At 42.1% G+C, this 25,300-nt stretch overlaps 1 protein-coding gene across 1 annotated transcript in view; it reads left to right on the forward strand.

The window, feature by feature from the left end:
• Positions 1 to 24,692, forward strand: part of evplb (envoplakin b) — a 29,211-nt gene extending 4,519 nt beyond the window's left edge. The window contains exons 2-22 of the mRNA XM_079565305.1: positions 2,734 to 2,833; positions 2,990 to 3,144; positions 3,258 to 3,381; positions 4,861 to 4,989; positions 6,865 to 6,906; positions 6,976 to 7,137; positions 7,251 to 7,358; positions 8,537 to 8,632; positions 10,645 to 10,755; positions 11,090 to 11,236; positions 12,757 to 12,911; positions 14,334 to 14,431; positions 16,336 to 16,508; positions 17,599 to 17,777; positions 18,741 to 18,879; positions 18,965 to 19,158; positions 19,367 to 19,517; positions 19,585 to 19,668; positions 19,745 to 19,879; positions 20,901 to 20,993; positions 21,073 to 24,692. Of these exons, the coding sequence (XP_079421431.1) occupies positions 2,734 to 2,833; positions 2,990 to 3,144; positions 3,258 to 3,381; positions 4,861 to 4,989; positions 6,865 to 6,906; positions 6,976 to 7,137; positions 7,251 to 7,358; positions 8,537 to 8,632; positions 10,645 to 10,755; positions 11,090 to 11,236; positions 12,757 to 12,911; positions 14,334 to 14,431; positions 16,336 to 16,508; positions 17,599 to 17,777; positions 18,741 to 18,879; positions 18,965 to 19,158; positions 19,367 to 19,517; positions 19,585 to 19,668; positions 19,745 to 19,879; positions 20,901 to 20,993; positions 21,073 to 24,591 (6,094 nt within the window). The 3' untranslated portion in view covers positions 24,592 to 24,692. The remainder of the gene's footprint in view (positions 1 to 2,733; positions 2,834 to 2,989; positions 3,145 to 3,257; positions 3,382 to 4,860; positions 4,990 to 6,864; positions 6,907 to 6,975; positions 7,138 to 7,250; positions 7,359 to 8,536; positions 8,633 to 10,644; positions 10,756 to 11,089; positions 11,237 to 12,756; positions 12,912 to 14,333; positions 14,432 to 16,335; positions 16,509 to 17,598; positions 17,778 to 18,740; positions 18,880 to 18,964; positions 19,159 to 19,366; positions 19,518 to 19,584; positions 19,669 to 19,744; positions 19,880 to 20,900; positions 20,994 to 21,072) is intronic.
• The last annotated feature ends 608 nt before the right edge of the window (positions 24,693 to 25,300 follow it).

Genomic DNA, 25,300 nt, shown 5'->3' on the forward strand with positions numbered 1-25,300 from the left:
AGAATTAATCCAACAAGGAAGGATTTTCTTAAGGTGTTGTTTGTGGAATGCACTCTTTCGTTTTAAGGGCATTCCAACTACAACTGAACCCGGGCGGCCTTAAGCACAAGTTTCACGGTGTGCGAACGCGGCATTCCTCATTTGGAGCATCTCCAGAGTTCAGCCACTGAGCTTGAACTCCTGCAGGCTGATCGGGGACAGGTGCCGGGACTGTAGAACATAGTCCCTTTATGTCCCGTTTTTAGTCCCCTCATTTCCAAATGGTCAATTGGAAAAAGCCAATGGGACAAAAAAAGGGTTGCATTCACGACATCCTAGAACATCATGTGATAATTTGAGTTACAGCCGGGGCCGAGGCAGAGTCCTGGAAAGAAATGTCCAAATGTTTTCCCCTTGTTTCTCATGATTTGGAAGTGATTGGATTTACAAACCCGCCACGTGACAAAAAATTATTTAAAAAATGACCAAAAATAAATGAAAAATTGACAAAAAATAATAAAAATGTGACAAAAAAATATTAAAAATGTGACAAAAAAATAATAAAAATGTGACAAAAAATAAATTAAAAATGTGACAAAAATATATAAAAAATGTGACAAAAAATAATAAAAATGTGACAAAAAATAATAAAAATGTGACAAAAAAATATTAAAAATGTGACAAAAAAATAATAAAAATGTGACAAAAAATAAATTAAAAATGTGACATTCAAGGTCCTTTCATCTGACCAACATCGAGCACATCCTTTTGAATATTGTCTTCACTTTAGGACGCCTTTATGAGACAGTCACGTGACCTTTGTTCATATGTACTGAGAGAGAAGACGTTGAACTTTGTAGCAGTTTTTGTTTCATGTGGATAGGTCCAGCCATTACAGAGATATTAACCCTAAACCAAGTCCAAAAATCTGCATTTTAGCGGTTAGCGTAGTTGCAACCATCTCATGTTGAGTTATAGATTGTTCAGAATCTTATTGTCACTTATTAGTGATCTTTATCCCTTTCTAGCTTCATAAAGGCTTTCTACGTCCCAACATTTAGCGTAATGAGTCCAATTGGATTACTTTACTTGAACACTTCAGTAAATGTACTAAAACATTAAGCAGCGAGCGACTTATACTGCACACGATTACTCAAGCATCCTCTCCTACGTTTTTACAATTTTCCATAAAACAATTATCTTTGTCTGAGTCTGTGATGAATGGGCCGCTCCTCGTTGGACTCGATCTGTCGCCGAGATAAGTTTGTATATCGTTACCTGAACTATAAAAAGGCCCCCCCTACAGGCAGTACGCGCCCCTGCAGCTGCATCAGTCAGACCTGACACATGGCAGTGAGCAGGAATGTGTGCCACTCGGACGGCATTCCTGAGGGCCACCCCTGCCTCTCCTCCTGCTGACTGAGCGCGGGCGTGGCCGGGGAAATAGTTTCATATCGCTTAGTAAGGCAGGTAAACAATGAGCGGCAACTGCCTCCGCTCGACTGACGTGTTGACTTAATAATTACAAGTGACGACTGATTTGTAAAATGCTGCCCTGTTCCTGTGGTCGTGTTTTGTATATATATATTTTAGTGGATACATCCAACTAAAATCACTTTTTTGAGCGTTTAACCATGATATAACGTTGTTCCCTCTTCACCTGCTGCCGATACTGGCAACAGCTTGTAATACAAAGTGGAGTAAGGAAGTTTAATAGAAAAATATATTCATAATTCAGCATTTGTTTAGGTAGTGGTGGTGTAATGGGTTGAAAGTTTCCCCTATTTGGTTTCCACCTCTGGCAGCTTCAAACAGGACCATTATTGGTGATTCCAGAGATGCTTTCTCTATATCTGGATTTCAGGAAACTTGTCAGAGATAGAACAAAAACTGTCCCCCACATTTTTATACCCCATGTTCTGCCCTCCAGGTCAGTTCATCACAGTGTCATGGATTTGCTAGCATGTCATTAGTGAAAGCCAAAAAATATATATTGTTTTTTAGAGATAATAGAAGTCCCAATAATTCAAATGATTGAGATGTATTATGAATACATCTCATATTCATAATATTTGGAAAACCAAAAACATTTAGTTTAGTACTGTTAGAAATATATGTAAACAAACAGACTTCAACTTTCTCGATTTCAAAATTATTGTTATTGTCGAATGCAATAATCACGATTTTTGGGGGAAAACAAATGGTTATTTGCAAAGCCATCCCCACGTCTGCCTGCAGAGGGCACTGCAGGACTATTTGACCAGCCCAGTCTCTTACATGCTTTTCTTTACATTAACATCACTTCAAATTTTAAACAAAACTTTTAAATTTGAGGCACCCAAAATAGTGTTATGGTTTGTCCACTTCAAACTGCAGAATATTTTAATAATTTACTGTTGCACGTTTCTCATTGTGCAACATAAGGCTGCATTGCTAAACTTTAAAGCACCGTATCCCGAGCTGTAAAAACATAAAACTCATGTTGTGAAATGGAGATAAGTCTGGGCGTCTCCGTTGTTGAGACTTGCTGTGCATTGTAAATATCATTGTAGAGCTGCAGGACTAAAATCATGTGTAAAATATACTGTATTATCCAACCGAAGTGAGTAAAAGAGACTGTTTCCACAATTTAAACACTTCACTGGTAATTAGGGATGAGAATATTGACAAAAGCGATTATAATATATGAATTGTTTTGTTGTTTTCCTTGAGAGGATCCAGCGTCTAACGTGGCATGTGTGGTGTGTGTTGCAGGGGCGATGCTGCCAAACTCGCCGAGCTGATCCAACGCATGCAGAGATGTGCTGACGTGGTCGAGAAGGACGTCCTGCGCTCAGAGGAACTACTCACTGAGGTAACACTACATATACTATACTACAGTACTATATTAATTAGCTAATATGGTGATAAACATTAGACTACGACTAACTTGAAAAGTGTTTAGCATAACTCCATTGGTTCTTTGGTCGGTCTTGTACCCATCATACCTGACGTGTTCAATATGTGGCAGGACCATGAGCGTGGAACCCGGGGCCTGTCCCTGCTGCATCAGAACCAGTGCGCGGACAAACTGGGCGAGGCGGAGGGGCTGCTCAAAGACCTCTTCATGGACGTGGACAAGGCCAAGAAACTCGGACACCCGCAGGCCACCGAGATCGAGAAAGAGTAAGTCAGCGGCTCATGTTCCTGTGATAGAGTTGGGCCTAGTGGCAGGTGGAAGCAGCCGCCATTACTAGTGTGTAGACTCTCATATGTTTACATGCCTGTTCCCTCCTCAGTGTGAAGAACCTCCACGAGCGCTGGGCCAAGGACTGCTGCGTCTACAGAGAGGTGTACGACCAAGTGCAGGACCTTCGGCTGCGGCAGAGGATCGACTGGGGACCGCTGCTGGACGACAAGCTGGTCCGTTAGAGACCTCTCATCTACATCCAAACAGCGTCTAATCATGTGCTTTTGATCAAAAATACTTTTACTTTGAATCCAGTTCAAAATGCAGTGGTGTAGAAAACAGAAACGGGCTGAACTTTCTATTTGTGGTGGTGAAAAGCAAAGTAACAAAGTAACAAAGTAAATTTACTCAAGTACTTAAGAAGAGTTTTAGAGGATCTGTACATTGCTTGAGTAGTTTTCGTTTTTGGCTGAGAACTGAATTTCTACACACAAAAAAGAAGGGAAGTTGGCAGTATATTTTGACCCTTTTAAAATGCACACTCCAAAGCAGTAGGTGGCGCTGTGGGATTGAACTGCCAGTGACTCACAACAAGTAAGAAAATGTGTTCCCGTACAGGTGGTGAAACTGGGCCCTGTCTTCATGTTTTTGAAGCTGCAATTTTTTTTTTACAACATATTAATAATATTTAATTAATTATTAATTATAATTAGTACTTTTTTTAACTTTGAATACTTATACTGTATGGACTTTTACTTTCATTGGACTAATATTAGATCAGTAGTGTCAGTATATTTACTCAAGCAACAAAATCAAGTTAGGTTAGTTAAGATAAGATAAGATTAAATAGGGCTGTGCGATTAATCGAAATTCGATTACGATTTCGATTATTACACTAAACGATTACAAAATTAGCATAATCGGGGGGGGAAAAAATCAATTTTTTTATCATTTTTTTTTTTTTTGTCAATTTTTTTCTATCATTTTTTTCTTTTTTCTTGCATTATTTCATGGCGCTGGGATTATTTTCCCTTCGCATTTCACGTGCCACGGCTCATGCTTTTGTCTGACACAAAAACAAACAGCGCTGTGTGATGATGTCATCAGGCCGCACTGCTCAGTTTACTTGCGCAGGTGTGAGGGCTGGCCAGCAGGGGGCAGGTGTGAAACAGAGACCTCTCCTTAATCGAGGCAAACTTGAAATCATTTGTACTTTTATGACTGTTCAGAAAACAGAAAATATTCAGCATAGTTTTTTTAAAATTAATAAATATATAAATAAAATACAGACTTTTTTTAAAGGCAATCGTAATCGTGATTTCAATTATGACAAGAATAATCGTGATTATTATTTTTTCAATAATCGAGCAGCCCTAAGATAAGATGAGATGAGATGAGATGAGATCAGAAAGCCTTTATTGATCTCACAATGGAGAAATTGACTTGTTTACATTCAGCTCAGGGTGGGCAAAATAGACAAGAAAATGTGCAAACACTTAAATAGTAAATAGAGGTCTTATATACTATTACTACCAAAAACTTTAAGGGGGCAAGAAGTATAAACAGTAAAAAAAATAAAATGAAATGACAGGTGCAGGTTTACTGTCAAAGTGCAAGTGAATAAAAGTACCTAACTTTTTATAGCATCGCCTATGTTAATATTGCATTGGATGTAGGCGCCTGTGTCATTGCTTTCCTGTCTGTCGGTGCAGGCGCAGGTGAAGTCGGGGGCGTTTGGGCCCAGTCTGTCCGATGTGGAGAAGCAGATGGCGGCCCACAACATCCTGCAACAGGAGATCGAGGGCTACAGCGAGCAGCTCCAGCCTGGCACCACGTCACAGGTGGGCCCGCACCAAAGTCACATGTGTATAAATGTGCTCTAAATATGGTAGAAAAAGTCCCAGAAAGACTGCTCTAAATTTAGTTTACAGTACTTTTAAGAAAGGCTCTGACTATTCTCCAGAAACGTCTTAAAGTGGTGCTTACTGACCTTTACTTAACCTCTTAACTCCCGCCTGAACCGAGAGCATTTTCTCCAGTTCAGCTTTAACCAAATCCTGTAGGCCAGTGTAACACCTCATTTGAAAGCTAAGATCTACAAAACTCATCTAAATGGATCTTTTTCCTCACGTCATCAGATTTTTTTCCATCTTTTTTGTCATATTTCTTGTCATTTTTTTTGGGTCATTTTTTGACCTTTTTTTGTCACATTTTTGTCATTTTTTTGGTCATTTTTTGTCTTTTTTTTGTCATTTTTTGTCAATTTTTTGTCATTTTTTTGGTCTTTTTTATGTCATTTTTGTGTCATTTTTGGTCCTTTTTTTGGTCACATTTTTGTCATTTTTTCCTCACTTTTTTGTCAAAGTTTTCTCACATCTTCATCATCGTTTTCGTCTCAGTTCTGTTGCTATTTTCACACCTTTTTTCCAGATGCTTTTGGATTGGGGTAAAGCCAAGCTGGAGAAAATGTGCTCGGTTCAGGTGGGAGTTAAGGGGTTAAAGGAGCATTATGGATCTTTTTATGCGTTTGACCTTTCAATGACCCAGCGGCTGCTTGGGTGGTTAGAATAGCGCCTCCTTCAACACTCCATGATCAATTGTTTTTAGGGATTTTAGTATGTTTTCACCACTGATTGAACCGTCTCCATGGTTACGCATACATTCCATTCAGAAAACCTACTAGAAACCCTAGAAAACCTGATATAAAATTGATCCTGAAGCATCTTAGGGGCCACTGAGATGGAAAGTAAAAGCGCTAGGCTAACCACCCATACAGCCACTGTTCATATACACACTAATATTGATTTTTACATAAAAAGTTGCATAGAGCACCTTTAATAACCCATATAAATAGTCTAAGTGAGAATAAAGATAACACTCAGCATACAGTGCTTTTGCAGATAAATGAACTAATCTCGTTCAGGGGCGGACTGGGACTGAAAAACAGCCTTGGACTCTGACCAGCCTGACCCAAATTAGCGTAAATGTGCACTTACCACCCGCCTTAACGGAGCGCATTTTTTCCAGTTCGGCCTTACCCAAATCTAAAAGCTTCTCGGCTGGAGAGCAACAATGTCATGCCTCATTTGAAAGCTGAGACCTACAAAGTGATTGTAACTTTTTGTCAAGTCGCCGCATTTTTTGTCATAGCTTTGTTGTTTCTTCATTGCTTTTTGTGGCTTTTTGTTGTGTTTTTGTCACTTTTTTGTCACATTTTTTCTATCATTATTTTGTCATGGTTTTGTCACGTTTTTGTGGCCTATTCGTTGCTTTGTTGTCGTGTTTTTCTTGACTTTTCATCACATTTTTTGTCACTTTTTTGGTTGCTTTTCCGGCACATTTTTGTTTTCTTTTCATCCTCTTTTTTTTTCGCTGTTTTGATGCTTTTCTTTTTAGCTTTTAGATTTGGGTAAAGCTCGGTTAAGGCGGGACCGGTGGCCCTAGAGCCAGTGGCCCTTCTGTGCTCTTTCAGAATGGACATATGGCCAGTCCGCCCCTGATCTGGTTCAAATAAATAGAGAAAAGAGTGCCTTCTGTCCCCAACACCAAAGAGCACCTTCACCGTAAATCAAATAATCTCACATAAACTTCCTGAACACTTTGACATGATTTCTTGGAGATCTTTGGAGCTTCCTAAAGGCCCTGTAGCTTTAATGCATGAGGATGAACGCTGGTCTGTGTCTGTGATCGGAACTAAATGACGCTTTTGTTCACAGGACCAGTACAACGCTCTGAAGGACAAATACGGCCGGCTCACTGTGAGTATTTATCTGAATATACGTCCTCAGGTGTGCAGTACTGTAGTAGTAAAAGCGTGTGTTTTCCAGGAGAGTTCGAGGCAGCGGCGCGCCCAGCTGTCCGCTCTGCACGAGTACATGCAGAGCTGCAGTAAGGAGCTGGGCTACCTGTCCGGTCAGCAGGAGCGGATCCTACTGAGGGACTGGAGCGACCGCATGGTGGACCCGGCGGGCGTGCGCACCGAGTATGAGGTCAGGGTCCCGCCACAACAGAACACTCTTGTCTTTACAAAGTTTAAAAGTAAAAATGTGCTACAAGTGTAATAGAACCTGCGGGTGACAGTATTTTTTCCATTGTTTTGTAGAAATTCAAGACAAACGGTCTGCTGGCTCATGAGAAAGAGATCAACCAGCTTCAAGTGGAGGGAGATCGCCTCATAGACTCCGGACATCCAGGCAGTGCAACCATTGAAGTATGTGCTCATGTATTTTTCTTACAGTTTTATGCCAACGTCATTACAAAAAGAAGGAAGCAATTGTGTTTGTATTTATTTGTGATTATTTAGAGGTGATGATCGTCTTAAAGCGGACACATCATGCAAAATCCACTTTTAAGCTTTAAACATAGAGTGAAAACAGAAACGGGCTGAACTTTCTATTTGTGGTGGAGTAAAAGCAGAGGTGGTCAGTAACAAAGTAAATTTACTCAAGTACTAGAGGATCTGTACATTACTTGAGTAGTTTTCGTTTTTGGCTGAGAACTGAGTTTCTACCAAAAAAAAGGTGAAGTTGGCAGTATATTTTGACCCTTTTAAAATGCACACTCCAAAGCAGTAGGTGGCGCTGTGGGATTGTACTGCCAATGACTCACAACAAGTAAGAAAATGTGTTCCCGTACAGGTGGTGAAATTGGGCCCTATCTTCATGTTTTTGAAGCTGCAAAGTTGTTGTTTTTTTACAACATATTAATGATATTTAATTAAATATTAATTATAATTTGTACTTTTTTTTACTTTGAATACTTATACTGTATGGACTTTCACTTTTTTTGGACTAATATTATTATTATACTATTATTATTTAGAGGTGATGATCATCTTAAAGCGGACATATCATGCAAAATCGACTTTTAAGCTTTAAACATAGAGTCAGCGCGGGCTAGCTGAAGCTCGTTCAAGCTAGCAATTTGACTGGGTGTTTGGAGCCAGTTCAAATAGTCATAGGACAAAATTAGGACGACATTGTTAAGACAAACACATGGAGGTGAGAATGACAAACCTGTGGCAAAAAAGTTTAACTGAAAAGTCCATAGGAGCCAGGAACTTCTGGAGCCAACCGCCATTTCCTTGTGGCTTCACTAAGACGTCAGCCACAATAAGTCCACTCTTCATTTTACAGTCTATGGCTGGAAACCATGTTTTAATGTTGTTCCCTCGTCAAAGACAGACCTGGAGTAGTATTTCCCTACATTCACGCAGGTTTGAGTAATCCTTGGGTCATTTCTGTTCAGTTTCGTTGTTCTGTTTAAGCAGCCACTCCATATTTCTCATATAAAGTCACTGTTTGTGACACTGTAAAATTGCTTTGTTTATTCTTTGATTTTAACTTCTTGGTTTGATGATTCCTCTGATTTATCATGTTGTTCTTTCAGACGCACAAGGACAAAACGCAGAGGGAGTGGCAGCGCTTCCTCAACCTGTGCCTGGCCCAAGACGAGCACCTGGACAACATCCGGGATTACAAGAAGGTACCACAGAGCAGCGAGCGCCAGTGCTCTTACTCTTACTCTTACTCTCATTCTTAGTCTTACTCTTACTCTTAGTCTTAGTCTTAGTCTTAGTCTTAGTCTTAGTCTTAGTCTTACTCTTAGTCTCACTCTTATTCTTACTCTTACTCTTACTCTTACTCTCATTCTTAGTCTTACTCTTACTCTTAGTCTTAGTCTTAGTCTTAGTCTTAGTCTTAGTCTTACTCTTAGTCTTACTCTTAGTCTCACTCTTACTCTTACTCTTACTCTTAGTCTTAGTCTTAGTCTTACTCTTACTCTTACTCTTACTCTTACTCTTAGTCTCACTCTTACTCTTACTCTTACTCTTACTCTTACTCTTAGTCTTAGTCTTAGTCTTAGTCTTAGTCTCACTCTTACTCTTACTCTTACTCTTAGTCTTAGTCTTAGTCTTAGTCTTAGTCTTAGTCTTAGTCTTACTCTTAGTCTCACTCTTACTCTTACTCTTACTCTTACTCTTACTCTTACTCTTAGTCTTAGTCTTAGTCTTAGTCTTAGTCTTAGTCTTACTCTTAGTCTCACTCTTACTCTTACTCTTACTCTTAGTCTCACTCTTACTCTTAGTCTCACTCTTACTCTTACTCTCATTCTTAGTCTTACTCTTACTCTTAGTCTTAGTCTTAGTCTTAGTCTTAGTCTTAGTCTTAGTCTCACTCTTACTCTTACTCTTACTCTTACTCTTAGTCTCACTCTTACTCTTAGTCTCACTCTTACTCTTACTCTCATTCTTAGTCTTACTCTTACTCTTAGTCTTAGTCTTAGTCTTAGTCTTAGTCTTAGTCTCACTCTTACTCTTAGTCTCACTCTTACTCTTACTCTCATTCTTAGTCTTACTCTTACTCTTAGTCTTAGTCTTAGTCTTAGTCTTAGTCTTAGTCTTAGTCTCACTCTTACTCTTACTCTTACTCTTACTCTTACTCTTACTCTTACTCTTACTCTTACTCTTACTCTTACTCTCACTCTTAGTCTTAGTCTTAGTCTTAGTCTTACTCTTACTCTTAGTCTTAGTCTTAGTCTTAGTCTTAGTCTTAGTCTCACTCTTACTCTTACTCTTAGTCTTAGTCTTACTCTTAGTCTCACTCTTACTCTTAGTCTCACTCTTACTCTTACTCTCATTCTTAGTCTTACTCTTACTCTTAGTCTTAGTCTTAGTCTTAGTCTTAGTCTTAGTCTTAGTCTCACTCTTACTCTTAGTCTCACTCTTACTCTTACTCTCATTCTTAGTCTTACTCTTACTCTTAGTCTTAGTCTTAGTCTTAGTCTTAGTCTTAGTCTCACTCTTACTCTTACTCTTACTCTTACTCTTACTCTTACTCTTACTCTTACTCTTACTCTTACTCTTACTCTCACTCTTAGTCTTAGTCTTAGTCTTAGTCTTAGTCTTACTCTTACTCTTAGTCTTAGTCTTAGTCTTAGTCTTAGTCTTAGTCTTAGTCTCACTCTTACTCTTACTCTTAGTCTTAGTCTTAGTCTTAGTCTCACTCTTACTCTTACTCTTAGTCTTAGTCTTAGTCTTAGTCTTAGTCTTAGTCTCACTCTCACTCTCACTCTTACTCTTACTCTTACTCTTAGTCTCACTCTTACTCTTAGTCTCACTCTTACTCTTACTCTCATTCTTAGTCTTACTCTTACTCTTAGTCTTAGTCTTAGTCTTAGTCTTAGTCTTAGTCTCACTCTTACTCTTACTCTTACTCTTACTCTTACTCTTACTCTTACTCTTACTCTTAGTCTTAGTCTTAGTCTTAGTCTTAGTCTTACTCTTACTCTTAGTCTCACTCTTACTCTTACTCTTAGTCTTAGTCTTAGTCTTAGTCTTAGTCTTAGTCTTAGTCTTAGTCTCACTCTCACTCTCACTCTTACTCTTACTCTTACTCTTAGTCTTAGTCTTAGTCTTAGTCTTAGTCTTAGTCTTAGTCTTAGTCTTAGTCTCACTCTCACTCTTCCAGCCCGTGATGTTGTGAATGTGGTTTCAGTTTCAGTTGGATGCAGAGACTCTGTCCGACTCCCTGCGCAGGCTCCACTCCAACCTGGACCCCAAGGTGCTGTCGGACAAGAGCAACTCCGAGGTGCTGCTGGCCATAGAGGTACAGCTGTGTATTTAAGCTGCACTGACTGAACTCTCCTGCGTTCATGTCGGAGGCAGTTGAAGTAAAATCTCCGAGCTGCCGCCCAAACTCGTTTCTAGCTCTCACAGTCCCTCCCATACATCCTGATTGTTCATGTGAGCTAATAAGATGCAACATTTTAGACGTAGCTCAGTGTTGAGAAAAGTAAAAAAAAAAGGCATTATTATCAATATAACAAGAAAGAAGATTGAATACAACTAGTTTGAATTAACCAGCCTTACGTTTGAAGACAGAATCAAGAATATTCCTGGACGACTGAGAGCCCAGATGATTAGTGCGTGTTTGTTCCCAGGGAGATGAGCCTGCGGTGAAGAGGAACGAGCAGCGCCTGTCGGCTCTCAGAGACCTGAGCAGGAGTGTGGTCCCCCTGAATCTGAGGAGGGGCTCTCCCTCCAGCAGCACCTCCGTGGTGGCGGTGTGTGACTGGGACGAGCCACAGGTACAACACTCAAAACAGATGGTCACGCTGGTTATGACAGGCTTTAATGCTTTTGAAAATATGACTTGTATAGAAGTATGGCATCAGTTTTCATATTTATCATTTTGTTTCCGTGAAGCAGCAATTTTGAAAAAGAAATATTGGGCAGAAAAGTTATTTTAATTTTTAAGCTGCGGACAGGAAGTGACATACAGTAGATAAAGGTAAAGTTCTACAGGAGTTTGACTCATTTCCCATTGACTTAACCTGGTCGGCACGGCAACGGTTTAAAACAGTCTGCCTCCATCTGTGTCACTTCCTGTTGGTGTCCAGTAAGGAAGTGAAACTATAAACATCACAAAAATGGCCAAACTAAAGAAAGCCGGGTACAATCTTTGGGTACAAACAAATTCTTAAATATAATTGTGTTAACAATGTTTTTGCAAAAATTGTCTAATGTGTCATATGCACTTAAACCTCTTAACTCCCGCCTGAACCGAGAGCATTTTCTCCAGTTCAGCTTTACCCAAATCCTGTAGGCCAGTGTAACACCTCATTTGAAAGACCTACAAAACTAAATTGATCTTTTTCCTCACATCATCAGATTTTTTTTCATCACTTTTTTTTGTTGGGCAGGCGTCTCATTTGTGTCAAATTTTCATGACTTTTTTGTCACTTTTTTGTATTTTTTTTAGGTCAATTTTTTTTGTCACTTTTTTGTCAAATTATTCACATTTTTTTAATCAAATTCTTATAACTTTTTTGTCCATTTTTTGTCACTTTTTCGTCCATTTTTTCTATTTTTTTCCTACATTTTTTCTCACTTTTTTGTCAAATTTATGTCAATTTTTTGTCATTTTTCTCACTTTTTTCACATTTTAATCCTTGTTTTCGTCTCAGTTTTGTTGCTATTTTCACACCTTTTTTCCAGAAGCTTTTGGATTAGGGTAAAGCTGGAGAAAATGTGCTCGGTTCAGGTGGGAGTTAAGGGGTTAAAGGTGCATTTTGCAACTTTTTATGCGGAATCTTATTTTTTTTTTTTGTGGGTATTTGACCTTGTAGTGACCCAGCGACTGCATGAGTTGTCACCGTGGTGCCTTTACTTTCTCTCCATCTCTAGGACGCTCCAGGATCAATTCTTCTGGTGAGAGGGATTGTCAGCAGTGAAAACCTTCCAACATATTGATCCTGGAGTGTCCTAGAAGCCACTGTGATGGAAAGTAAAGGCGCAATGACCACTCATGCAGTCGCTGGGTCACTACAAGGTCAAACACCCACAAATATCAACTTTTTTCTCACATAAAAAGTTGCATAATGCACCTTTAAGCACATTTTTGATAATAGCCGCAAACAAAAACACAACAGAACTTAAAATGTGCTAAAATGTACCTTATGTAAAGTGTTTGTTATCCTTATAGGACAGTGGGGGAATGATAGGGCCGTGAAAAAAATCTGTACTACATTTTAAATCATGTTAAATAGGCAAAACCGCACATCCACACTAAATGAACTTGTGTCCATGTTTATGTACTTTTTCTCAGGGCTCTGTGAAGCGCGGGGAGACTCTGCTCCTCAAGTCTAATGACGATGTGAGGAGCTGGGACGTGCGGGACGCCGCGGGCCGCGTGAAGAGCCTGCCCGGGGCCTGCTTCATGGTGCCCCCTCCCGACCAGGAGGCCCTCAACAAAGTGGACAGGTAACGCTCGGCACTCACGGCAGGACAGTCGTGTTTGAGATGAAGCTGAAACATTTGCCCGAATAAGAAGAGAGTTGTGTTGTGACTCAAGTAACTGGGCTGATTTAAGTTTAGTTTTGAAAATAGGAGCTGGTGTCGATACAGACTCTGGGAACTCCCACAAATCATAACTTTCAAAGCTGCTAGAGGGGAAACAAACGGGGAAAAGAAGTGCTCATTCCTTCCTGGGTGTATTTTCTACCAAATAAAGATGCAAAGTCATAAAGAAGAGCAAAGCGTTTCTATCACCCATAAGTACATGAAGAACGGAGAATTCTAGCTTTAGCTACTTGCTAAACGCTAGCTTCTAGTGCAGGTTTTTCTCTCTTTTTATTGTTTTTAAGTTTTGAACAATACAAACATGGGATACTTGGGATATTTAAAGTAAAACTTTGCTGACAAAATGGTTTTAACAATGTGAAGTTGAAGTGAAAATTGTCCATTTCTCCCATTTTTCTTGACACTGCTCTTCTTGAGTCCTCAGTCTATGGGTCAAAATCTCCAAAATTCCGTTCACAATTTGTAGCCAGTCTTTATTCTTTATTCTTTATTCTTTTTTTTCCCACATGACCTTCCATGAAATAACCAAAATATAACAGCAAACATGTTTTAGGGATTATATAGCCCAATATCTTCACAATTGTTGAATATACATCTTCCCAAAATGATATGAGTTTTGGACATAACCAGAAAACGTGTGCATGATTTACACATTGATGACACATTCTCTCCAACAAGGTTGAACCCTGGATACATATTTGGCTGTAATTTTAGGAGTGATAAAAAAATCTAATTCTATTTTTCCAGCAATGTTCCCTCCAAATTTTCGAAGAGGTAGTTGATTGTTGTGTTCTCCAGATATATATCCATTGCTCTTCTGAGACAGCAAATCCTAGTTCTTTTTCCCATTTCTCTTTTATATCCAAAGTGCTACAAAGTGCAGGTTTTTCACTTCTACTGGACAGAATCGGCTTCATTTTCTCATGCAAGAACCGGATGAGACATTCACAAGGACACAATTTTGACTTGACTATTTGTGTGCGATAAATATGTTTATAGTCCCTCAGAAAACACTTAAAAAGAGTGATACATTTCATTCCCAAAACAAGCTTCCTTTCCCCTCAGCGAGGCCAGGATTCACATACAGATAAAGAAAACTACATGTATTACAACCACAGACACACTTTTGTATAGTTTCACTGGAATTATATGATCAAAACATGTCAGTTAGGATGGTAATACTTTTCAGCAGTTACATTTAATGCAACATTTTTTTTGGGACCCACTATCAGTTAGAAAACTAGAAATACCACCATCAAGGCGCTCATATTGTAAAAGCCTAAATAAAGAATACTTGAACCCTTCATGTGCGTCTGTGTCCAGCCTGCAGAGGGCGCTGTCCGAGTTGAAGGAGCGCAGATCCAGGCTGCTGTCCTCACTGAAGACGTCCCCAGTGGAGGTGGTGGTCCCTCAGAAAGCAGGTCAGGAGATCACTTACCCACTTTTCCTTTACATACCCAGCACATGTTAAAGTTTCTCCGTCACGGTTTTTTTTTTTTAAAGGGGCTAGATGCAAGTTTGCCATTTTATACTCACTACTGCCACCTCAGGTCTTATGTGTAACTGCAGCTTCTATATTAAGCTCGTGCATGACGGCACTTCGGACCCGAATTAACACCTTTCTGAGTGACAGCGCAGGATTTTAGAGGCCGTTGTGGTGAACAGGTCTGAGCTCATTCTACACATTAGGACATGGAGGAACATGTAGGGGGAGGAAAATGCTTAATTTTAACATTTTTAAACTCTTTAACTCTTTAAGTTAAAGTAGTGAAGTGAAATATTGTGCCTGAATCTGTATGGCAACATGGAGACAAACCTTCTTACTAAAAACATGTACAATAGGCCAGGAGGAATGAGAGTGTGGGACATGTGAGTCCCATGTATGTTCATTAACATGCACTGTCCCGACCAAATAAAACAAACAAAAATCTGCACCCAGCCCAGCCCCACCTACTTTTCTGTGAGTCAGTGTGTCATTGTACGGCTATAAAATATTTATACTACGTTTACTTTGGACCTTTTTATAAATGTAGTGGAGTAGAAAGTATTATATACAGCGCATTCGGAAAGTATTCACACTCCTTGACACATTTTGTTACAGCTTTATTCCAAAATGGATAAGGTTTTCACTTTATCATTATGAGGTATTGGCCCTCATTTGTCAACACTGTGTACAAAAATGGTGTATGTGTCGGTGTATTTGCGATATTCGCCAGAGTGCACGTGGCATTTATGAACCTGTGCTCTCCACTCTGATTTCACCGTGAGCAAGTCTGATGAATGAGGGCCATTGCCTGTAGATGGATGAGGGATTATTTGTGTCCATGTTGGAATAAAGCTGTAACAGTGCGATCACTCAGGTTCAGACTGTATTTGTCAGTTCATGGGCAACACATTAAAGAAGGTTTACTTTGCACATCTCTTTGTTTAAAACAGGTGCGTAAGAGAAGGCACAGAGGCCAAACGTAGAACAGGAAAAATCTCTCGCACACTGTATACTTGCAACACCAGTGTTCTTTTATTAATGCAACGTTTCATAAAAGCTCAATACGCAGAAATGACAGAGAATATCCAGGAGCCCATTCCTTCCTGTCATGGTCTCCTCCTCCTTATAGAGGAGGAGACCATGACAAACCTTTGAAGAAAAGAGAAGCCTACTGGATTGAAACTTTACAGACCCTTACACCCAAGGGATTAAATGATGAGCTTGTTTTGAATGTTTTTCTATAGAGATTCCAGTGTCATGCCATGTTCACAGGCTGCGTTACTTCCTTGGTGAACATATTGATTTGCATATATTTAGGCAGATCTATCTTTGAGCTGTCTGTATATGTACATATGTATATTTTTGACTGCTTTATTCACTATATCCTGGCTTTGTTGTTCTGTGTTTGGATGTATGTTATATACATGTGCTGCCTATGTTTAGCCATAGGCCGTTATGACAGCAGGCCACACCCTATTTAAGGATGGCTTCTCATTCACAAAAAACATTTGGCCAGACGAAGGCCACTGGCCGAAACGTTGCATTAATAAAAGAACACTGGTGTTGCAAGTGTACAGTGTGCGAGAGATTTTTCCTGTTCTACAGCGCTCTAGGTAGACCGGACCTTTTGCCCCTTTTCCACCCCCGTGCACAGTGCTTCCTCTTCCTTCCTCAGTGCCGTAGCTGCCGGTTGCACCAGTTTGCAGATACTGTACAGATGCTCAGTTTATTTCAAATGTAGAGAAGGGGGAAAAAGTATGCTCTACAGACTAGCATAATTGTCTTGTCCTGCACAGCGATATTTCCTCTGAAGATGTTCCACTCTTGTGTCTTCTGCAGCTACTATCTCCAGCACCCCAGACGACCCCAAAGCCAAAACCATGGCCGATGAGCTGGACCGGATCAACGACGCCCTGGACAGAATCAACAAGGACGTCCTGAAGCGACTGAGGGAGCCGCTGGACAACCAAAGCCCAGCGCAGGACCTGGCCACGCGGCTACAGGAGCACGAGGTACGGTGGATTTAAGGGCAACTAATTATACTAGAAGATCTTGTTCCTCTGTAGTCTAGTCTAGTAAGTTTAGTTGTTGTTGTTTTTTTTATTTTCTTTAACCCCTTAACTCCCACCTGAACCGAGCACATTTTCTCCAGTTTGGCTTTACCCCAGTCCAAAAGCTTCTGGAAAAAAAGCTGTGAAAAAGTAACAAAACTGAGACGAAAACAATGAGGGAAATGTGACAAAAAAGTGAGAAAACATTGACAAAAAAGTGACGAAAAATAACAAAATTTGACAAAATATGACAAAAAAATACAAAAATGTGATAAAAATGTGACAAAAAAATGACAAAAATTTGATTAAAAATTGACGAAAAAATGACAAAAATGTGACAAAAAAATGACAAAAATTTGATTAAAAATTGACGAAAAAATGACAAAAATCGGACAAAATCTGACAAAAAAAATGACAAAATTTTTTACCAAAAAAAGAACAAAAAATGGACAAAAATGTGAGAAACAATGACAAAAAAAATGACAAAAAATGACAAAAATGTGACAAAAAATGACAAAAAAATTATTTAAAAATGTATTAAAAATTGACGAAAAAATGACAATAATGTGACAAAAAATGCCAAAAAAGTGACGAAAAATGACAAAAATTTGACAAAAAATTACAAAAAAATTATTAAAAAATTTATTAAAAAATGACAAAAATGTGACAAAAAAATGATAAAACATTTATTAAAAATTGACGAAAAAAGTGACCAAAATGTGACAAAAAAAATTACAAAAATGTGATTCAAATCTGACAAAAAAAATTACACATTTTTTCACCCAAAAAAAATGACAAAAATATGAGAAAAAATGACCAAAAAAATGACAAAACAGTTACATTAATGAGTTGAATACCCAACAAAAAAATGATGGACAAAAATCTGATGACGTGAGGAAAAAGATCCTCTCGGTTCAGGCGGGAGTTAAGAGGTTAATGCCTACAAAGTTCCCAGAAAATGTTGTTTCACACATTTGTTTCACGCGATCAAAGCGGATCGTCTTTCAAATCAACCCGTGAGTGATAATAACTGCGTGTCATGATCCGGTAGAAATCCGCACTGGCCTTGGAGAAGCTGGAGTCTGAGAAGGCGGCTCTGCAGAGGGAGATGCAGCCCATCGTCTCCCAGAAGCCCCTGGGGCCCACCACCTCCACCCTGCCCGTCAAACTCAGCACGGTCAACAACAAGATCGACGACATCGCCGCGCTCATGGACCTCTACAAGAAGAAGTCAGTACGAATGCTCCAAAACAAGCACATCCATGACACGACCGCTGCGAAACAAGCACTTTTATTGAAGTATCACAGGGAAATATTGGGGATGTATCTTGTTCAGCGTGTGTGTTCTCATATGTCTGGTGTTGGACAAAGGTTCTGACGCAGATAGAGCAGCTGTAAGGTTTCTCCATGTGTGTTCTTCTGTGTCGACCTAAATCACTATTTTGGGCGAACCCTTTCTTACAGATAGAACATCTATAAGGTTTCTCCCCTGTGTGAACTCTTGTATGTTTTCATAGATGGCCTTTTCTCCCAAATCTCTTGAGACAAACTGAGCACTGGTGCTTCTTCCTCGCAGCTCCTCTGGCGGTTCCTGACATGCCTCCATGGCTCACACAGGTTACACTGGTCTCTGCTGCAGACTGGTTTGGGGACAGTTTGGTGCTTTGCTTTCTGATTTGGACTTGATCATAGTGGTTTGCATCAGCCTCTGTCTCCATCTGTGTGGCTGAACAGCTGGATGGAGGTTCCCTTTCCTCATTATTGTCTGTGTCTGAGCGGACGTCCTCTCCCTGAGCTTCTGCTCGGTGCTCAGTTTGTCTGGGTTGAAGCTCTGAGGACCCTTCGGACTTCACTCTGACAGCACTGGACTCTGTGTCAGGCCTTTCCATTTAAAGGTGCACTACGCAACTTTTTATGTAAAAAATAAAAAGTAGATATTAGTCCAATAATACGCTCCAGGGTCAATTGTCATTGCTGATTGAACTGTCTCCATGGTTATGTATACATTACATTCAAAACCCAAAATGAAACATCATCATAGGAGATGAAGACAGCCTCCACGGTTTCCAAGGTTTCATAAAAAAATTTCAGCCCTGCTGCTCATCTCTACACTGGCAGAATAGATATAAAGTGATATCTGTAAAACATGGAATAACATGGAGTGTATTTATTCTATGTGGTGATGCTCCACAGAGCGTCGGCCTCCCTATACCTGGAGAAGCACATGCAGAAAGTGGACAGCACACTGTCTGGGTTTGAAGAACAACTGGCTAATGATGGCGCTCTTCTGGACAAGCCCAATGCACTGCCCACTCGCAGTCAACAACTGCAGGTACTTCAGCATGAGCATTGCACTACAAAGTAACGAGAAACTCTACTTTTGGTTTGACCTGACCACGTTGTCCATATGTTTGCAGAGTCTCCAGAAGGACGCGGCCTCGAAGAAGGAAGATCTGAATAAATTGGGGAAGGAGTTAGAGTTGACAGAGCAGGCCTGTAACTCTCTACAGCAGACCTTCAACGAGTACTGCCCAGACATACGCAGGCAGGAGAGCCAGGTCAAAGTGCTCAAGAACCGCTTTAGCAACGTCAACTCGCAAGCGGATAACAGGTACTGTTACCTGCACCTCAGTTCTCTGAGTTTGTTTATTTAAAATGTATTGCTATCAGGCTGAATCTCAGTGACATGATAGAAAATAACCAGGTGTAGAGTCCATTGTGCTGGAGTTAAAAGATAACAGAAAAAACAGCATTATTATATTATTATATCAATCTCTAAGCACTCATTTCCAGGTGTTAATCTATCAGTGTTCCCTCAGGTTGACTCTCCTGCGGGAGGCGACCAATAAAAACCAGGATTTCCAGAATGCCCGTCAGTCGCTGGATTTCTTCCTCATCAATCTGCCCAACAACACCATCAGCCCGACCGACGACGCAGCACAGCTCTCCGCCAAGCAGTACTCCCAGATGGTGAGCCCTCATATTAAGGACGGTTTTACAAACTGATGCTTAAACGTGTTTGTGTTGGCCTGTGCAGAGAGTGGTGGAAGACATTGAGAAGAAATCCACTGATCTAGACAGAGTCCAGGATCTCTCTCGGGATCTGCAAAACCTCCTGGACGTGAGTCCCAACCTTTTTGTCAAAACACGCTGCACCCAATGCTTGCTGTGTTTCACTGACTCTCATGTGCTACCAGACGTACGAAGTGAAGTCCAGCACGTACCGGGACACTGTGTATGGATCGGATGACGAAGAGGATGACGATGAAGAAGAAGAACTTACACTGAGCAAACGACAGCCGTCCACAATGGCCAAGACTGTTCAGAGACAGGTACAGGAGCCTAAGACACACTATCACTTATTAAACCATTCAACACTAGAGGCAACGGCTTCATTTCAGGTCAGAGCAGCACTTATCAGTCTGGGTAAACCAAGCACCATCTCAGGAACCAGCAGATCTAAACCAGGGTTAAATGTAGCCTAAAGCAGGCCTGAGCTATGATTTAAGCTGTACAAAAAGAGGACCAAAAGAGGACCCCGTGTACCAAAGTACACGGGGTCATTTGTTTGATTTGACATTTATTTGTTTATGTGATAGGAGCGATGCATGCTAATGAACACACCACATTGGATTGTAGTCTTTGGGCAAATTGTATCCATTGTTCCACATTCGCATTCACAAGCACACACTCATTCATCCTTGTCCCATAAGGGACACTATTGTACATGTTTGTAGTGGTAGGAGAAACCACAACACTTAGAGGAGGACTCTGCAGGCGTGGAGAACATGCAAACTTCACAAAGAAAGGATGGGACCCCAGACCATCTTGCTTTGAGGCTCGAGCATTAACCACTGCAGCATGAGCCGCCTCGAACTTGATTTGCCCCAAATCCTGCTTATTATGGATTTGAAATGCTCTATACTACAAAGTAGCTAACTGAATTTTTAATAAAACTGCCAGCTACAAGTATAATCTCTTGCCTAACTGGAAACACAATTTGGTATAACGTTGAGCTTTTATATTATGCTTCAATTGCTTGCTAGCCAGCCACTCCTGCTCTCTTCAAAATCTGGAGCATCTTAGAATTATAGATATGAATTACGCATCTCTCAATATAATTCCAAAACAAACTTTATAACTTCTCTCACCTGCAGTTACAGTTAAGTTAGTGGCAGAAGATGGCACTGTTTTCCGGTCTTCCATGTGAATTTTATTATTTCATGTCCCTTTACTCTGGAAAGCTGCCATGATTATTTTAGTGCAACTGTCGATCATGGTCATCAGAACTCGGCAGGTCGCCCACTATACAAATAGCCCCATTTCACTTTGTTTCATTTTGTGTCAACACAGGAGAAGGATTTGCTGAACCTTTATTCTGAAGTTTCTGCTAAGAACAACCAGCTCCTCAAACAACTGGACACCACAAAATACATCAAGGCTAAGGTAGGTGTTGCTACAAAAACATATTGTAGATTATTCAAACAACCTTCTTATCGTCTATTAATTCTCTCATGTTGTTCAGAACGACGATATGGTTCAGCACGTGGTGGTCATCCAACAGCAGCAGCTTCAGAGCCAGCAGAAGGACCTGGCTGCCAGCGGCAGCCTGAAGAAAGAACTTAGTGATGAGATCGCCAGACGCATGAACGCCGAGAACGAACTGGAGTCCTACACCAAGAGGTTCATGTCTCTGAAGAGCAGAAGAGGTGTGGAGAGGGTGGAGGAGAAAGAGGTGGTGAAATACTACCGTGACCCCAAACTGGAGGTGGAACTGGAATCGCTGCGGAAGAGGATCCACACCGAAAATATGACGAGGTCCAAAACTCGCTCCGAAATCGAGATAATCACTCAGCGGATGACCAAGCTGCAGCTGGAACTCACCAGAGTGGAACCCAAACTCATCACCAAGGTTCTGACGGAGTACGAGCGAGACCCGGCGCTCGACAAGGAAATGGTCAGGATGAGGGAGGAGATGCAGCGGATCCGCCTGGAGCTCCAAACCCGAGACACGGAGACCGTCCACATCAAGACCGAGCTTACCGTCCTGGCCCAGAAGAAGCCCAACATCAGGGAGAGGGTGGTGAAGAAGGAAGTGGTCCGCCTGGAGAAGGACCCCGAGATGTTCAAGTCTGTCCTCACTTTCAGGAACGAGTTGGCAGACGAAGAATCTAGGCGTGAGCTCCTCAACGAGAACATCTTCAGTCTGCGCAGTGAGATCAACACTCTGGAGAGGATCATTCCAACTATTCAACCTAAGATAGTCACCAAAGTAGTCAAGAAGGTAGAAGCGGATCCCGACATGCTGGAAGAGTCCAAGAAATTGCGCATTGCCTTGGGGGAGGAGAAGGACGAAAATGCCATCCTCATGAAGGACCTGACCACGCTTCAGACGCGCTACATGGAAGTGGAGAACCTCATGCCTAAAGTGGAGGTGAAGGAGATCGTGAACGAGCTTTACCGAGTGGATCCGGAGACAGAGCTGGAGCTGGTCCGTCTCAGGAAGCAGCTCCAAGACCTCACTCGCAGCCGCTCAGACATGGAGAAGGAAACCATCACAGTCACGTCAACGCTGTCGACCGTAAGAGCTCAGAAACCCAAGATTGAGTACAAGGAGGTGACCCAAGAGGTGATCAAACAGGAGAAGAGTCCAGAGGTGATCAGAGAGCTGCAGAGGCTGAACAACCAGGTGTCGCGCCTTCAGAGCAACGTCGACTCCACTATGGAACTGCTGATACGCCTGCGCAAGGAAAGAGACCAGCTGAAGGAGGAGAAATCCAGGGTGGAGATGAAGCTGGTCACAAAAGAGCTGATCAAATACGAAGATGACCCTCTGCTTCTGAAAGAGGCCGACCGTGTCAGGAGGGATCTGCGGGAAGAGGTCCACCTGCGGCGCACGCTGGAGGAGAACCTCTTTGAGCTGCAGAACACGTACATCACCCTGGAAAGACAGAAACCAGAGGAGAAGATCATCACACAGGAGGTGGTCCGTCTCCAGAAAGATCCCAAGCAGATGCTGGAGTACGACAAGCTCAACAAGTCTATGGATGACGAGGCCAAAGCCAGAAGGAAACTGGAGCTGGAGGTGCGTCAGCTGAGAACTCTGGTCCAGGAGAAGGAGATTATGCTGGCTCAGATGGACGACAGGCAGAAAAAGATCCAAGTAGAGGCAGAGCTGCGGCAAATCAAGGCTCGCATCCTGGAGCTGGAAACCACCGCTCCACCGGTGGAAGAAAAGATTATCATCGAGGAGGTCCTGAAAGTAGAGAGGGACCCACAGCTGGAGAAACTCACAGATGGCATACGAGTAGATCTAGAGACCCAGGGCAATGAAATCAGCCGACTGGAGAGAGAAATACGCAACCTGAGGATAAAACTAGAGATTCTGCAGAAGGAAAAATCAATAGAGAAGGTGGTGTACAGGGAGGTGGTGCGTGTGGAGAAAGACCCAGCTGTGGAGGCAGAAAGAGATCGTCTCAGAGACCTGGTGTCACAAGAGAGGAACAAGCGGCGGGACGTGGAGGACAGCCAGCAAAGCATCACCCTGAGGATGAACCAGCTGGTGTCGTCCAAGTCAGTGGTCACGCAGGAGGAGACCATTCTCATCCGCAACAGGGAAACTCTTCAGAGGGAGAAGGAGGAGCTGCTGCGCCAGCTCAAGGCCCTGGAAGTGCAGAGGCAGACCATCACCATGACCTTCCAGCAGCAATCCAAGCTGGTTAGCGAGCGGAACATGATGGCGCGTCAAAGGAGCCTCAAGGTCAACTCTGAGATCCAGCGGCTGGAGAAGGAGATCTTGACGGAGAAAGACAAGATCCAGCAGAGGGAGATACTGATCATCGAGCTGCAGAACGGCCTTCAAAACGAGGACCAGTCAGAAACTCACACCAGAGAGACCAACATGTCCACCAGGGTCACGATCATGGACCCAGACACCGGCGCAAACATGTCTCCCTACGACGCCTACATGCAGGGCATCATCGGTCGCGAGCAGTACATCCACCTGGCTGAGCTGGAGTGCGACTGGGAGGAGCTCACCTCAACCGGTCCTGACGGCGACACCACCATCCTGCAAGACCGCAAGAGTGGCAAGCAGTACTCTGTGGAAGACGCGCTAAAGTCCGGTCGCCTCACCCAGTACGACCTCAGCCGCTACCGGGAGAGGAAGATGCCCATCTCAGAGTTTGCGCTTCTGGTAGTAGGAGAAGCCAGAGCGCCACCTGTTCCGCCTCTCCAACTCCCATCGCCTAATCTGAGATCTCCCACCAAAACCATGCCCAGCTCCCCGCTCCCAATGACCCCGAGAACCCCTCTGACCCCTTCGTCGCGCCTCTCCTCCTCCTTCGGCAGCCTCACCAACCTCAGCAGCCAGACGAGCACCAGCACCACCAACCTCTCCAGCTCAGGGGACGAGTTCTTCCCCATCAGCGGCATCTTCGACACCACCACCGAGAGCCGCATGTCAGTGAGGAGCGCCCTGACCAGAAGGCTGATCGACGCCGACATGGCCCTGAAGCTGCTGGAAGCTCAGGCGGCCAGCGGAGGCATCGTGGACCTCATGAAGAAAGACAAGCTGTCCGTGCACAAGGCGGTGGAGCACAGCCTGATCGACAAGTCGCAGCTGTACAAACTGCTGAACGCGCAGAAGGCCTTCACCGGAGTCGAGGACCCCATGACCAAGGAGCGCCTGGCGGTGGGGCCGGCGGCTCAGAAAGGCTACATTCCGGCAGAAAACGCCAAGAGGTACATGGAGGCGCAGTATCTGACCGGGGGGCTGGTGGACCCCTCGAAAGCTGGGCGTCTCTCCGTCAAAGAGGCCCTGGATCGCAAACTGATCGACAGCGAAATGGCCAAACATCTGGAGGACGAGTCGGCGCACAGCAAAGAGCTCCTGGATCCGCTCACGAGAGAGAAGATCAGCTACAAACAAGCCATGGATCGATGTAAGAAAGACATCAGCACAGGCCTTCTGCTGCTCCCCGCCGCCTCTACTGAAGGAAACGCGCCCTCCTACTCCAACTACAAGTTCAACTCCTCCACTTAAGTCCTCTCCTGAATGTAAAACAGTTGGTGCTGCATGAATCAAATTTATTTTTGCATTTTTGTTTGTGTAAAATCGTTTGGATACAGTGTTGTTTCAGGGTCTGCCTTTAAGCTCTTTGTATTATATTGCTAACTCTGGAAGTGAAATCATGGTGATTAAAGTTCATAAATTAATTCTAATGCCCCGGCGACTTGTCCGTTTTTCTTTTAATTTTGACAGAAGTTCTTTATCGGTCAAATGTGTTGTTTTAGTGTTTTGAACATTTGACCTCACGCCTCATGAAGCTTTGTCAGTGACTACTGGTTTTTTAGCAGCAGGATGAATATATACTGATCCAGTTGGAAGGGATAAATAAGCAAGTCTGAAAGTAAATACATATGTAGAGGGAACTCTGGCTGAAAAATGAAACCTGCCTTTTCTTTGTTTATAACAAAAGTAAAGTAAAGTAGATAGACATTGTCACTATATGTATTTTGTGCAGTGTTAATTTTCTCGTATAAATATTTAGTCTTAATTTTAGTCAAAGTGTTATTTTTGACGACTAAAATTGGACTAAAACTAAATTAAACGTTTTTCATGAGACTAAAACTAAGATAAAACTAAAAATAAGACTAAATAAAAATGAAAGGGAAAGACTAAAATCATCCAAACTTCTATTGAGCGTCTGAAAGAGCCTCAGATCATGTAAATTCTCTGCCAAAGGATCAGC

This window comes from Gobius niger (genome assembly GCF_951799975.1).
Source record: "Gobius niger genome assembly, chromosome: 10".
In the NCBI taxonomy this organism is placed as follows: Eukaryota; Metazoa; Chordata; class Actinopteri; order Gobiiformes; family Gobiidae; genus Gobius; species Gobius niger.